General features: G+C 45.0%; 1 protein-coding gene across 4 annotated transcripts in view; it reads left to right on the top strand.

Moving 5' to 3' along the window:
* The window catches only part of acads (acyl-CoA dehydrogenase short chain), a 123,969-nt gene that overhangs the window by 60,627 nt on the left and 47,139 nt on the right, over window positions 1–16,203 (top strand). For all 4 annotated transcript variants that reach the window (XM_068005661.1, XM_068005662.1, XM_068005663.1 and 1 more), the window contains exon 6: window positions 6,585–6,755. In XM_068005661.1, the coding sequence (XP_067861762.1) occupies window positions 6,585–6,755 (171 nt within the window). The remainder of the gene's footprint in view (window positions 1–6,584; window positions 6,756–16,203) is intronic.

Below are 16,203 nucleotides of genomic sequence, written 5' to 3' on the forward strand. Positions count from 1 at the left end.
CAGTTACTTTGATTCTCTCCTTTTGGCACAACTACTCCTGGAGGATATGCTGTTTTACTTTCAGAGTTAGGCTGGCGAATGAGCATCAAGCCAGCACAAGAAAGACTTGGGATTTGAATGATTATTTTCTCCATAGAGTGGTGGATACACACTGTAAAATCCCAGCTAAAGCAGCTAATTGCAAATAATATGGAAAAAGAACTGGATGGACATCCAGTTATGAGCAAGATTGTGGGTTACAAGGATAACTACAGATGGATGTGATCAAATGCTGTGTGGAACAAAATAGGTCCTGAACTACTGGGAACATGAAAATGTCTTGGCAAGGAAGGCAATCTGTCAAAATTGAACAATGGAGCAAGTACGATTAAATAGATATTCTGGAAAATTCTTTGAATTACCTTTGAGAGACAGGGAGAAAATTTGCTCAAGCGGTTAAATGGGTGGGGTAGAGTCTCTGATGGAGTGCACAGTTTGTGGAAGAAAGAAGCATGATTAACCAAATGGTCTTTTCTCATTCTGTACTTTTTATGGTCTTATGCTGCTTAATGTACTGTTTCATGCAGTTGGCCTTTAATGCCTTTTCCATGATCCATGCACAAGTTGCATTAGTATTATTTTAACTATCACCTTGGTTGGTTTAACATACTGCACACAGAATAGTAGCACTTGTATTCACACCCATTGTGTGTCTCACTGCAAGTTTTGGAATTCAATTGGATCACATGGGTGGGGAATGGATTTCTATGAAGGGAGAGAAAATCTGAAGGAGTGTCTTGGGCTGTCCAATGACGGGGATTGACCAAGGCCTGGGAGAACTAGGAAGCCTCCTTCAGGTTGCAATGCATCAGTGCCGTAAGCATAGGAATGACCCTTGATGCATAGGAACTTAAAGAAGGGAATATGACTATTGTAAAAGAGAAAGGGTACAGGTGGCACAGAGGGTTAATGCACATTGGTAACAAGGGGGCGTACATTGAGGATTATCACATGGAGAACAAGGGGGAAGTTGCAAAAAAGAACATACATATTAAGATATGGAAATTGCAAATAGTGACCATAATATGATTGAATTTGGTATTAGGTTTGACAGTGAGAAGGGAGAGTCATAAACCAAGGTTTTAAATTTATGTAAGGCAAACTTCGAAGGAGAAATAAATTGACTGCAATAAACTGGCTGAACTGGTAATTGGTAAACCTACAGACAAACAGTATTCAAAGTATTTGGTACACTACAAAATCAGTACATACCCCTAAAAGGCAAAGGCTCCATTTGAGTAGTCAACAAATGAGGTAAGAAACAGTATCAAGCTAAAAGTAAAGGCTTACACAAATGCAAGGAAAAGTGGAAATCCAGTGGACTGGGAGAACTCTATAAAGCAACAAAGGGATACAAAGAAAGTAATAGGAGGTGCAGAAAGGGAAAATGAAAAAAAACTGGCAAGGGATAGCAAAGCTGACAGCAAAACTTTTTATAAATATGTTAAGAGAAGAAGAGTGGTAAAGGATAATGTGGACCCATTAAAGACAGATGCAGGTGAGACTATAATAGATAATTGTGAAATGGCAGACTTGTTAAATGAGTACTTTGAATTGATTTTCACAGTGGAGGAAGAGGACAAAACATTAGTGGTACAAGGGAACCTAAGAATAAGTCAAGGGTTGATTTTATTATGTGAGGAAGACAGACAGGTGAAATGGGCAGACACATGGCAGATGAAATTTAATGCAGAGAAGTGTGAAGTGATTCAATTTGGTAAGAAAAATGAGGAGAGGCAATATAAACTAATCTTTTTTTTATTCGTTCATGGGATGTGGGCATCGCTGGCGAGGCCAGCATTTATTGCCCATCCCTAATTGCCCTTGAGAAGGTGGTGGTGAGCCGCCTTGAACCGCTGCAGTCCATGTGGTGAAGGTTCTCCCACAGTGCTGTTAGGAAGGGATTTCAAGGATTTTGACCAAGCGACGATGAAGGCACGGCGATATATTTCTAAGTCGGGATGGTGTGTGACTTGGAAGGGAACGTGCAGGTGGTGGTGTTCCCATACGTCTGCTGGCTTGTCCTTCTAGGTGGTAGAGGTCGCAGGTTTGAGAGGTGCTGTCAAAGAAGCCTTGGCGAGATGCTGCAGTGCATCCTGTGGATAATACACACTGCAGCCACAGTGCGCCGGTGGTGAAGGGAGTGAATGTTTAGGGTGATGGATGGGGTGCCAATCAAGCGGGCTGCTTTGTCCTGGATGGTGTCGAGCTTCTTGAGTGTTGTTGGAGCTGCACTCATCCAGGCAAGTGGAGGGTGTTCCATCACACTCCTGACTTGTGCTTTGCAGATGTTGGAAAGGCTTTGGGGAGTCAGGAGGTGAGTCACTTGCTGCAGAACACCCAGCCTCTAACATGCTCTTGTAGCCACAGTATTTATGTGGCTGGTCCAGTTAAGTTTCTGGTCAATGGTGACCCCCCAGGATGTTGATGGTGGGGGATTCGGCGATGTTAATGCCGTTGAATGTCAAGGGGAGGTGGTCATTGCCTGGCACTTGTCTGGCGCGAATGTTACTTACCACTTATCAGCCCAAGCCTGGATGTTGTCCAGGTCTTGCTGCATGCGGGCACGGACTGCTTCATTATCTGAGGGCTTGCGAATGGAACTGAACTCTGTGCAATCATCAGCGAACATCCCCATTGCTGACATTATGATGGAGGGAAGGTCATTGATGAAGCAGCTGAAGATGGTTGGGCCCAGGCCACTGCCCTGAGGAACTCCTGCAGCAATGTCCTGGGGCTGAGATGATTGGCCTCCAACAACCACTACCATCTTCCTTTGTGCTAGGGCTCCTTGGTGCCACACTCTGTCAAACACTGCCTTGATGTCAAAGGCAGTCACTTTCACCTCACCTCTGGAATTCACCTCATTTGTCCATGTTTGGACCAAGGCTGCAATGAGGTCTGGAGCCGAGTGGTCCTAGCCGAACCAAACTGAGCATCGGTGAGCAGGTTATTGGTGAGTAAGTGCCGCTTGATAGCACTGTCGTGCTGTCGACGACACCTTCCTTCACTTTGCTGCTGATTGAGAGTAGGCTGATGGGGAGGTAATTGGTCGGATTGGATTTGTCCTGCTTTTTGTGGACAGGACATACCTGGGCAATTTTCCACATTGTCGGGTAGATGCCAGTGTTGTAGCTGTACTGGAACAGTTTGGCTAGAGGCGCGGCTAGTTCTGGAGCACAAGTCTTCAGCACTACAGCCGGGATGTTGTCGGGGCCCATAGCCTTTGCTGTATCCAGTGCACTCTGCAGTTTCTTGATATCACGTAGAGTGAATCGAATTGGCTGAAGACTGGCTTCCGTGATGGAGGGGATATCGGGAGATGGCCGAGATGGATCATCCACTCGGTAGTTCTGGCTGAAGATGGTTGCAAATGCTTCAGCTTTGTCTGTTGCACTCACGTGCTGGACTCTGCCATCATTGAGGATGGGGATGTTTATGCAGCCTCCTCAAATGTTAACCTTAAATGGTACCGTTTTAAAGGGGGTGGAGGAACAGAGAGACCTGGGGGTATACGTACACTTTGAATGTAGCAGGACAAGTTGAGAAGGCTGCTAAAAAGGCATATGGGTTCCATGGCTTTATAAATAGAGACACTGAGTACAAAAACAAGGAAATTATGCTAAACCTTTATGAAACACTGGTTAGGCCCTAGCCGGCGTGTTGTGGCCAATTCTGGGCACTACACTTTAGGAAGGATGTCAAGGCCTTAGAGAAGGTGCAGAGGAGATTTACTAGAACGGTACCAGGGATGAAAGACTTAGAGCGGAGAAGGTCAAGGGAAGATTTGAGAGATGTGTTCAAAATCATGAACGGTTTTGATCGAGTAAATAAGAAGAAACTGTTTCCAATTTCAAAAGGGTCGGTAACCAGGGGACCCAGATTTAAGGTAATTGGCAAAAGAGCCAGAGGCGACATGAGGAAAAAAAAATTACGCAGCAAGTTGTTATGATCTGGAATGCACTGCCTGAAAGGGTGATGGAAACAGATTCACTAGTAACTTTCAAAAGGGAATTGAATAAATACTTAAAGGGGAAAAATTTGCAAGGCTTTGGGGAAAGAGCAGGGGAGTAGGACTTTCAAAGAGCTGGCACAGGCACGATGGGCTGAATGGCCTCCTTCTGTGCTGTATCATTCTATGAAGTAAAAAAATGGTAATGGTAAAAATAATAGAATGTGTGTTAACCCCCTGTGCCACCAGTACCCTTTCTCTTTTACAATAGTCATTAAGATGCAGGGCATGATAATTTCCACCCCATGGGTATTAAAAGAAATAGATTAGGACCTTGCAGATGCATTAGTCATAATTTTCCAAAGCTCTCTGGATTCCGGAATTGTTCCTTTAGATTGAAAAATTGCAAATGTCATTCCATTATTTAAGAAGGGAGAGAGGGAGAAACCAGCTAACTACAGACCTGTCCGTTTAACATCAATTGTGGTGAAGTTACTGGACTCAAATCAGAGACAGAGTGAATAAGCACTTGGTCAAGTATCAGCTGATCAAAGAGAGTCAGCATGGATTTGTGAAGGGTAGGTCGTAGCTCTCTAATCTAGTTGAGTTTTTTGAGGAGGTCACTAGCATGGTGGATTGGGGAGTGTCTATGGATGTTGTCTATTTGGACTTCCAGAAGGCATTTGATAAGGTTCCGCACAAGAGATTATTAGCCAAAATGAGAGTGCACGTAACCTTGTGACATGGGTCCGGTAATTAGTAGGGAGGTAGAAACAGAGTAGAGATGAAGGGTTCGTTTTCTGATTGGTGGGATGTGACAAATAGTGTTCCCTAGGGATCTGTACTGGGGCTTTTTACCGAATATATTAATGACTTGGGGAAAGAATAGAGAGTTATATATCGAAGTTTTCAGATGACACTAAGTTGGGAGGCACAGTAAGTTGTGTGGGTGGGGGCAGGAAGTTACAAAGGGACATCAACAGACTAATTGAGTGGGCAAAACTATGAAAATTGGAGTTCAATGTGGGGAAGTATCAGGTTATCCACTTTGGATCATAGAAAGACAAATCGGAATATTTTTTAATGGTGAGAGACTAGGAGTTGTGAAGGAGTAAAGGGATTTAAATGTATACAAATCACTAAAAGGTGGTGCGCAGGTACAAAAAGTCATCAAAAAGGCTGATGGAATGTTGGCCTTTATCTCAAGGGAGCTGAAATATAAAAATGAAGTATTGCTTCAGTTGTACAGAGCCTTAGTCAGACCCCATCTGGAGTACTGCATTCAGTTTTGTGCACCGAACCTCAGGAAAGATATATTGGTCTTGGAAGGGGTACAGTGCAGATTCACCAGAATGATACCAGAGCTTAAAGGGTTAAAGTATAAGAACAGGTTGCATAAACTTGGCTTGTATTCCCTATCAGGAGGTTGATGGGTGATCTAATCGAGGTGTTTAAAATGATAAAGGGATTCGGTAGCATAGATACAGAACAAGGGGGCATAAACTCAAAATTAAAACTAGGCCATTTAGGAGTGAAATCAGAAGCACTTTTTCACATAAAGGGTAGTGGAAATCTGGAACTCATTCTCCCAAAAGGCTGTGGTTGCTGGGATAATTGAAATTTTCAAGATTGAGATCGATAGACTTTTGTTAGGTTTGAGTATCAAGGGATATGGATCAAAGGCAGATAAATGGAGTTGAAGTATAGATCAGCCATGATCTAATTGAATGATGGAACAGGCTCGAGGGACCTTTGTTCCTATGAATGCTTTACTACAACCTGCTATTGAGGCAGATATTATAACATTATTTAAAATGGAATTTGATAAGTATGTGAAAAGGAAGAATATAAAAAGAGCAGGGAAATGGGATTAGAGTAGATAGCTCCAGCTGAAGGGCTAGCATCAGCACAGGCGGATGGGCACCTTCCACATAACATTGGTCTTTAATTAACCTCTGTATTTAACCTAAGCACTAATCTTTATGTTAGACTTATCTTTCTCCTTGAAGCTTTTCCTCCCTCATCTTCTGTGCAGTCCTATTTGTATCACTAATACTTACTGTGTGTGAGTTCCTGATTGTGTTTGCTGTTCTAACAATGTCTTGTTCCTATTTCATTTTGCCTCCCCTGCTGTTAATCTCCAGTTTTGGCCATCTCCCTCATTTATTACTATTTGCCTTTGTTCTTGTTTCACCTTTGGCACATTATCACACCCACTAGACACTGTAGATCCCTCTCTGTCCCCAGTCTTGCTTCTTGTTAACTGTGGTTTCAGATTATTGGCTTCCCATCAAGGACATCCAAGTTTTGATCCTGGCTGTGGAGAGGCCAATAAGTAAACTTGCAGGGGGAGGCCTTTCCACAAAAATTGAGCAAATCTCCAGCTGGGTCAAGGAAATAATTAGATTGAAAACTTTTCATGGTGTCAGAGTGTCCAACCTCAGCCAAACAGATTGGCATTATTAGGGGAAGGGGTAGGAGAGAGAATAGGAATATAGTAATATAAAATTAAAACTGTTAAAGAATTTCTCTTATATATTCCATTTTTCTATTCCAATGTATCTAATGTGTTTTGCTTGCATCATGTTTACAGGGAATAAGTGCATTCTTAGTTCCAATGCCTACACCAGGGCTATCCTTGGGAAAGAAAGAAGATAAATTGGGAATTAGAGCATCATCTACTGGAAACCTCATTTTTGAAGACTGCAGACTTCCAAAGGACAACATATTAGGAGAACCAGGCTTTGGATTCAAAATAGCCATGGTATGTGCTTATACTATTTTAACCCAGTGTGTGTTACCTGTACTGAAATAAGAGTATGGTATGTTGCTACACTGACATCCTATAACTGCTGCTTAGCAGAGTATATTTTTTTTTAAATTTGTTCATGGAATTTGGGCATCGCTGGTGAGGCCAGCATTTATTGCCCATCCCCAATTGCCCTTGAGAGGTGGTGGTGAGCCACCTACTTGAACCGCTGCAGTCTGTGTGGTGAAGGTTCTCCCACAGTGCTGTTAGGTAGGGAGTTCCAGGATTTTGACCCAGCGATGATGAAGGAACGGCGATATATTTCCAAGTCGGGATGGTGTGTGACTTGGAGGAGAACGTGCAGATGGTGGTGTTCCCATGTGCCTGCTGCCCTTGTCCTTCTAGGTGGTAGAGGTTGTGGGTTTGGGAGGTGATGTCGAAGAAGTCTTGTCCAGTTGCAACAGTGCATCCTGTGGATGGTACACACTGCAGCTACAGTGCGCCGGTGGTGAAGGGAGTGAATGTTTAGGGTGGTGGATGGGGTGCCAATCAAGCGAGCTGCTTTGTGCTAGGTATGACTCCAGTTTTCCAGCTAATTCCCATTGACTTCAATTTTACTAGGGCTCCTTGGTGCCACACTCGGTCAAATGCTGCCTTGATGTCAAGGGCAGTCACTCTCACCTCACCTCTGGAATTCAGCTCTTTTGTCCATGTTTGGACCAAGGCTGTAATGAGATCTGGAGCCGAGTGGTCCTGGCGGAACCCAAACTGAGCATCGGTAAGCAGGTTATTGGTGAGTAAGTGCCACTCGATAGCACTGTCGACGACACCTTCCATCACTTTGCTGATAATTGAAAGTAGACTGATAGGGCGGTAATTGGCCGGATTGGATTTGTCCTGCTTTTTGTGGACAGGACATACCTGGGCAATTTTCCACATTGTCGGGTAGATGCCAGTGTTGTAGCTGTACTGGAACAGTTTGGCTAGAGGCGCGGCTAGTTTCGGAGCACAAGTCTTCAGCACTACAGCCGGAATGTTGTCAGGGCCCATAGTCTTTGCTGCATCGAGTGCACTCAGCCGTTTCTTGATATCACATGGAGTAAATTGAATTGGCTGAAGACTGGCTTCTGTGATGGTGGCGATATCGGGAGGAGGCTGAGATGGATCATCCACTCAGCATTTCTGGCTGAAGAACATACACCGGCAACTGTCCATTTTAGAGGGGCTCTGCTGTCATGGTAGTGTTTTGCAAGATACTCAACTATGTGTATTGAGGAATGTCCAATCAGTGATGCGTGCAACACCTGTGATTAATGCTGTGAATTTCGACACTTAACAAGTATTTATGTGAATTGCTGCCCGAGTGCTACAATTTACATAAAAAGTCCCAGAACTACGAAAATGCTGGTTTCTCATATTAAATCACATGATCTGTGGTGCAATGACTTTTCTGTAAATTTTCTGCAATCTAAACATTTCTGGTGCAGCAAATTATTTAGAAATCTTGTAAACAGAATCGGTAATGTGAAAAGTTCACACTGCGGCATATATAGTGTTTGCGGCAGAATTAAACTTCCTGGGTGACCAACATTGTGGATGTTGAGCAGACTGTCAGTGCAGGCTGTGCCAGAAACTAAGCCTGCCTTAAAACTCCTCAACGTGCAGAGCAATGCTACTTTCCATTATAGGACTCCAGTTGGTAAAAAGCAACATCCTATTGGTACGGTTTCTAAGATAAAAACAGAAAATGCTGGAAATACTCAGCAGGTCAGGCAGCATCTGTGGAGAGAGAAACAGAGTTAACGTTTCAGGTCGTCAGGTCGATGACCTTTCGTCAGAACTGGAAGAGGTAAAGATTTAACAGTTTTTAAGCAAGTACAGAGCCAGGGAAAGTTTGGGGTGGGGGGAATAAAAGGGAAGGTCTATGATAGGGTGGAGGGCAGGAGTGATTAAATAACAAAAGGGGGTGGTAATGGGACAAGCAAAGAAACAAAAGATGGGTCTAGAGGAGCTGTAAATGGCATTTACCACCCCCTTTGCCTTGCACCATCAACCCCGTTGTTATTTAATCATTCCTGTCCTCCACCCTGGTTTGGAGCCAGGGAGTATAAACAGCATACTGCCTGGCTGGATTCTGCATGTAGCTACAGAATAAATGCATCTGTAATCTCCAGAACCATAAATCAAGGAAATTCAGTGTCATACTAGAGAGATTAAGTGTTTAGTACAGCATGTCTCTATGTTATTTTTTCAATCTTTTGTTTTTTCAGTACGTTGATCTTAATACTAGCGTTGGTCACGGTGAATTATTTTTATTACAGGGTTGCTAACATCATAGGATCAGACAAGCTTGTTTTACAGCAATTCATAGTTTCATAAACTGGCTGATGGAACTAAATTAATTCACATTAAGTTTGTTTTTTGTGCGTGAATTGTCCTTGTTTTTTTTTAATTGGCTGCCGAGGTACGTGCCAAGGCTTAGAGTTTCCGATCTGACGTTGTTATCATTTGTCACGTTTTTGCTGTTTTCTGATTCTAGGCGTGACCACTTCTGAGTCATGCATTGTTCCAAGCATGCAGGCTTTGTGTTTGGACCTTTGTCTTTCTTCTCTCATGGCCCATTGGAACCATTTTTGAAAATGTATCCACCAGTATCAAAACCTAGGCATACTGTACCATCTCCTAATCTGTTAACACATTCTTTTCAAGGACTTTACGGCAGAGCAATTCCATACCATCCTCAATCTCTCCTTCCCTTGGGTTTTTTTCAATTTAAAAAGCCGTAGAGATGTAGATCTTAAAAAAAATCACAGTAGATCTTTTTTTTGCTGAGGGCATACGTGGGCACAGATCCCAACATTTAGATTCTTATTTATGGTATATAAATATGTTTTAAAGCAAATTCACATTACCCATTTTTTGAAACAAAGATAGGGAACTACAGAGAGTGGTGGGTGCAAGTGTTAAAAGCGTTTCGTTTTGCTGTTTATACCTACAAAATACTCGTTAAGTAATCCAGGGATTATTGTTGCAGAGAATTACATTTCTTGTTTGATACAATTTACATAATGTTATAAAGTTGGTAGTACTACATAAACAAAACTATCTGCTGCATAATCCAGGAGTCAAAATTCATAGTTACCCTCGACTCCCAAAAAATACATTGGGCTGTTAATGCCCAGCCAGCTAGCTGAAAATATAAAAGCCAAATATAGCTCAGAAGCACCAGAAACTAGATAGCCCCTATTCTCCACAAAGTGTGGTGGACTCCTACATAATATCAAAGGGCCAACATCCCTCACCATGCTGTTTGCAGACTTTTTGTGTGCATCACACTTTATTTTCCTGTATTTTTAATTTTTCTTTTTTCCTGTATATTTTCTGGTGTTCACACACATTTGAATTCACCAGGAAAAGTACAGAACCAATCAAAGTACTTCCCATATTTGTTTATTTTTACTTGTATGTGTACAGGATTTTTAAAAAAATCCACTGTTATAGTATATAACGTCCTGTGCGCTCCCGTATTGCTTTCGAAGCCTCAGTCTCGTGTCTTTGTTGCTGTTTGTCTTTCCTGACCGGGGCTGCGCCTCAAAAGGGATACCATCAATCAATTGGGCCACATGCTGCAACCTGATCTGGGGACCACGTCCACTGAGAGCTAGCGGCGGACATGATTTTATAAATTGCTTAAATCGTAAGCAGCTGTTACCTCAGGTGACCTGCCACTGTACATTTAAATTTGTTAACTTGTGGAGCAGGCAGCCGTGGGCTTAGTTCAATCATTCAAAAAAGAAGTGGACCAATTCCTGAATCAACAGTGGAACCATGAGCCTGATATCAAGGCAGAGGGGAGATAAAAAAACGGTCCTGGATATTAACCTAAACAACAGGGTAAGCTTGTTAGGTTGAATGGTCCTTTCTCATCCTTCTTTCTAAATACCTTAAGAAGATAGGAATCAGTTAGGCCGGGGTATGATGTAGCTTCCCCAAGTCAGCATATGAAAAAAGATACATGTGTGAGATTGATGTATTATGTTGAGCTTTGTAATGTGTAATCTGCTTGCTGAAATCTTTTCACTTGTTCATGTACAAAATTTCTTCTCTGTTTTAAAAAAAAACATTCAGACTAAAAACAATACTCCAAATTAAGCCTTTGTTAAGAGAGAAAAAAAAATATTTTAGTACCGAGCTTTCAGCCCGTCAGTCCATTTTCTCCATATCGCCCTACCTTCCACCTTTTGTTCCTCTCCATAGTCCTGGAATGCATCATTGCCTTGCAACTACGCTACCACCACTCACTGTTTTGAGACCTCTCAATGTTCTGCATTGAGACCTCCCTGGTCAAAGTCACAAACTATAGCCTGTGTGATTGTGACTATGACTCTCTGTCCTTCTTCATGTTTCTCGCTGCTTTTCAGTCTGTCAACCACTCCTTCCCATATTTCTCCTCCAAAGCCCACCACCATGGGACTTGCTTTCACATGGTTCCACTGCTATCTGTCAGATTTTAGACATTATACCACCTCTAGTCACCTCTGCTGCACTCTAGGGCTCCATCCTTGGTCCTATCCTCTTCATTTTTAAGCTTTCCCTCGGCAATAACATCTTTACGTATGAGACCAGCTTCCATAATTATATGTTGACGACACTTAGCTCTAACTCTCTGCCTCCTTCGTTGGCCTCAAGGCTGTTGCTACTCCCTCCAATTGCTCATCCAGTATTAAGACCTGGAGGAGTTATAACTTCTTCCAGCTAAATGTTGGTAAAGCCAAATCCATTCTCTTGTGCATAAATGCGTGCAGGAGCCAGTCTCAATTTCCTTCCCCATGTGTGATCCATCACCAAAACCGCCTTTTGCCTCCTCCGAAACATCAACTGCCCTTGCTCCAACATCTCCCTCTCTGCTGAATGAAACCCTAATCTTGCCTTCACCGCCTTGAGACCCAATTTCTCCTTGTGACCTTCCTGCTTCTGCCCTACACAAGCTACAACTCATCCAGAATGCAGTAGTGTACATCCTCACCTGCATAAAAGTTCATACCCCATCATCCCTGTTCTCGCCAAGCTCCATTGACTCCCAATGCTGCCGATCCTCATCCTTGCTTTCAAATCCCTCCATAGCTTCACCCCTCCCTACCTTAGCGGTCTCTTCCAGCCGTACATCTCTGTGCACACCCTCTGTTCCTCTGAGTCTGGCCTACTCCTTGTTCTCAACTCTATAATTGGTGCCCATGCTTCAGCCACTAAAGCTGAATACTCTGGAACTCCCTCCCTTAACATCTCTGTCACATCATCACTCTACCTGATTGTCAAAAATCTCCTCCTGGCCTTTCTCTTTAACTGTCCTTTCACGCCCCCTGAAGCTTCTTTTTGCATGCTCCCATTCTTTTTGTCCCTCGCCTTATAAAGTGCATTGAGACATCATGGGGTAAATTTTAACATAGAGGCGGGATCTCAGCAGGGGGGGGTCAATACGCGGGTGGGAAACCAGGAAAAGTTTATTGTGCGTTCTCTCAAGTGGTCGCGACTCAATCGAAGGCCCTTAAGGTGACTTCTGGGTTTCGTGTCTCCAAGCTGTGCAGCGGGCGTACTGCGCACCCGAATGACATGCTGGCAGCTGGAGTATTTAAAGGACATTGCAACGATGGATTTCGAGGGAGAAAGGAGCAATTTAAAGAAATGGAACAACAAAGGACAAAGCCAGCAGCCCGCTTTACTGACTTTTCACTTGAGTTGATACTGGCCGGTGCGAGGTGCAGGAGGGAAGTCCCACGCCCGGGAGATAGGAGGAAGCACTCTGCCTTTGCCACCAAGAAGGCCTGACTTGAGGTGGCAGAGGAGGTGAGCAGCAGGAGCACTTTGCTTAGGACATGGGTACAATGCAGGAAGTGCTTTAATGACCTAACCAGGTCAGAAAAAGTGAGTACAGTTATTCATCCACCTACATCCTGTGGTGCACATCACACCCCCTCTCACTCACTCCTCACACCCACTTAAGTCTCATTATCAACTTACCTTCACTTTCTGTGCACTTCCTCATCTGCCCATTTGTGAACCCACCACTCCCACTCACCCCAATCCTGCTGCAATGTCATGAATCTGTCTGATAGTCACCCTCTCATTGCATCTCTTTCATTGCCAGCCTCACCCAAAACAGCACATCCATCGGGTGACCCCGTCACCTTCACTCACTCACAGGTCTGTTCTTTCTCCCCTTGTAGGAGAAGAGCACAAAATGCACGTGAGATGGGTAGGACTGGAGGGCGGCCTCCACAAATAGTGGCCCCGACAGAGGCAGAGGAGGAGGCCTTGGAACTCAGCTGGACGCAGGAATGCCTGGCTGTCGGAGATGGTGAGACTGGCAGCCCACAACTGTCTGGTAACAAAACTTTAACAGCCCTCACACACAACATGAATTGATGTTATCAATGAGTGACCTGTTGCACACCTCAGGATGCTCATCGCAACATCACTTCTGCGATGCTTCTTAATATTGCTGTGTGTTATCTTCCAGGGCCTTCAAGGATTGCTGAAGAGGCCCACGACGAGAGCGATTCCTCAGAGGAGCTCCATGCCTCACACCTCAGTGGATCCTGTTAGAGAGTTAGTTGGGTTGTCAACTAGTAATTTACCACACACAAGTGAGCACGAGCAGACATTGGTGGTAGGGGCAGCTGTGGAGAGTCTGCGTCGTTGGGTGCACCCCTCTCCAGGCTCTGCTCGGCTGGACACAGAAGCTGAACCCCTGGGGCCGTCCTTCAAAAGGAGAATGATCGAGGTACAGATGCACCTTTGCAACGTACTGGAAGATGTGCCACACTCAGTCTCCACATTAGCAGAGAGGATAGAGGAGTCCACTGAATGGAATGGTGACGCAGGAAGTGTGGCAATGTCTGCAATGGAGAGAATGGCAGCCTCCATTGAGCTTGAAGCACGGCTCTCAAATGAGTCCATTCAGGCCCTGACAACAGCGGGGAGACTCTGGAAGCTAACATGTCTGCTGCCTTAAACAGGCAGACAGACACTTTAGCCGTGGCCTTAGAACAAGTCACAGATCTGTTCCAAACTGGAGTCCAGCAGAATGGTAGGAGTGATGTGGCCTTGGCCCAGGAGAGGGATGATGACAAAAGAAGACATGGAAGTGGGGACTCCACTCAAAGTGCTCCCATGTCTCACCCGTTGCCCCGCCCCCCTCAACCAGTATCTGCAATGCTGCCTCCTCTCCCCATGGCCTAGTCTGCCCCTGCACAGGTGCAGGTGGAGCAGTCTTTGGCGGAGCCCTCACGGGCTCCAAAACCCAGAGGGCGTATACCAAGAGCATCTCAGCAGTCAGGGCAGGGACCTGAGCAATCTGCCACTACCTCTGCTGAAGCCACAAGAGATGCACCCGCAGAAGTAGTAGGAAGAGGAAGGCGAAGGTTTTGTGATCACCAAGGGTATGCACAAGGTTGTCTGATGCAATGTCATGTTTTTCATTTCTCTGGATGTTTTTTATATTCACAATGAATGTCATACTTGTCACCTACCACTGCCACATCTTGTCAATTTTGGAGTCCCTTTTGTGAAAGCACCCTTCGCCCTTGCATGTCCCTCATCATGAACGGCGAGACTTGATGCCACTTATTGGGCGCGTTTACAATGGGTGTATGTGTGGGTGTAGGACTGTTTTGTGGAAACGGATTTGGAGGGTAGGGGGTGGTGGCTGGTGATGTTGGTGGTCATTCCAGGTGGTCCGAGTGCTTCACTATCATCACTTTGCAGATCTCCTTATGAGAATCTATCAAATATGAGTGACTCCCTGGCATCACGCGTGGCCAGGGTAACCGCTGCTCTGCCGATTGATTGCCCATCCTCCTCCCCATCTTCCTCGTTTTCTTCAATGCTAATGCAGGTGTGGATGCTTCATGAGCGCATGGGACCTCATCAACGTGTAACCCTCTCTGTTGAGTGATGTTGTACCGACGCAATGCACGACTATTATTCTACACACCCTTGCCGGTGAGTATTGAAGGGATCCCCAGATTGATCCAGGCATCTGAAGCGCATCTTGAGCATTCCTATGGCTTTTTCAATGACAGACCTGGTGGTGATGTGACTTTTGTTGTACTGCTGCTGTGCCTTGCTGGTTGAGTTTCTCAGAGGTGTCATGAACCACATCTGCAGGGGATATCCTTTGTCTCCAAGGAGCCAGCCCTTAAGTCTGTCTTGTGCATAGAAGAGGGCCGGGATGTTGGATTTATGCAAAATGAAGGAATCATGAAAGCTGCCAGGGAATTTGGCACACACCAGCAGAAACCTTCTCCAGTGGTCGCAAACAAGCCGCGCATTGATGGAGCGATATCCCTTTCACTTGATGAACACTCCTGGCTCGTGTGGAGGTCCTCGGATTGCTACATGGGTGCAATCAATTGCGCCCTGTACCCGTGGGAAGCCAGCCAGAGTGTAGAAACCCACTGCCCTCTCAGTCTGGTTGACATCGTCAATGGGGAAGTTGACGTAGTCGGATGCCCTGGCAAACAAGCCATCTGTGACCTGTCGTATACACTTATGGACAGAAGACTGAGAGATCCTGGTGATGTCATCGGTAGTGCCCTGGAAGGTTCCGGAGGCGAAGAAATTGAAGGCAGTGGTGACTTTAACTGTGACTGGCAATGCGTGGCCACCAGGCCCAGCCTGGAGCAGCTCTGCATGAAGGAGCCTTCACATGTCTGTGACCACTTGGTGACTGAATCTGAGGCTTCGTAGGCACTGCTCCTCAGAGAGGTCCAGGAAGCTCAGCGTCTGTCTGTAGACCCTGTCACGTGGGTAGTGCCTCCTGCAACCTCAGCCCCTCCATTGGTCCCCCCTCTGCTCTTCTGCAGTCCTGGTGGCACACCTCTGTCTTTTGCACGTGCAGCTCCCAGAACTGCACGCTGTACCTGCAGTGGATGGTGATGTGCCTCCTCCTCCGATGTACTGCTAAATAAATCTATTGCACTCCCTATTCTGATGGTGTCAGTTTGAGGGGGTCCAAAATGTAGGTAAATATGTCTGAACACAAGAATTCTGACAAAGTAATCTCAGTCTAAACACAACGCACTTCCAGCCAAAGGTTTGTCTGAGGGAACGGATTGCCCTGCTGCAAAAACTCACCTTTTCTTCACGTGTCAGTCACTGGTTTAAAGGTCCAAATGGGTGCCGGCTGCAACTCGCCTCTGTTTCCATAGCGTGTTTCAGAGGCCATGGGAGATACATTCAGAAGCAGATAAAATGGCTTTTGTAGTTCAAACCACAAAAATTTAACATCCTTAAGTAGTCTAAATAGCTCAATTGGCCCTTTAAATATCGTCCTGCCGGCTTTAAATGTCAGCGGGACTTCCGGGTTTCAGAAACACGCACGCGCTGGGTCTGGGTCAAACCTGGAAGTCGGGGAGGTGGATCCGGGATGCGGTCCCACTCCCAACACCAACAATTTTCACTG

This window comes from Heptranchias perlo, chromosome 25 (genome assembly GCF_035084215.1).
Source record: "Heptranchias perlo isolate sHepPer1 chromosome 25, sHepPer1.hap1, whole genome shotgun sequence".
In the NCBI taxonomy this organism is placed as follows: Eukaryota; Metazoa; Chordata; class Chondrichthyes; order Hexanchiformes; family Hexanchidae; genus Heptranchias; species Heptranchias perlo.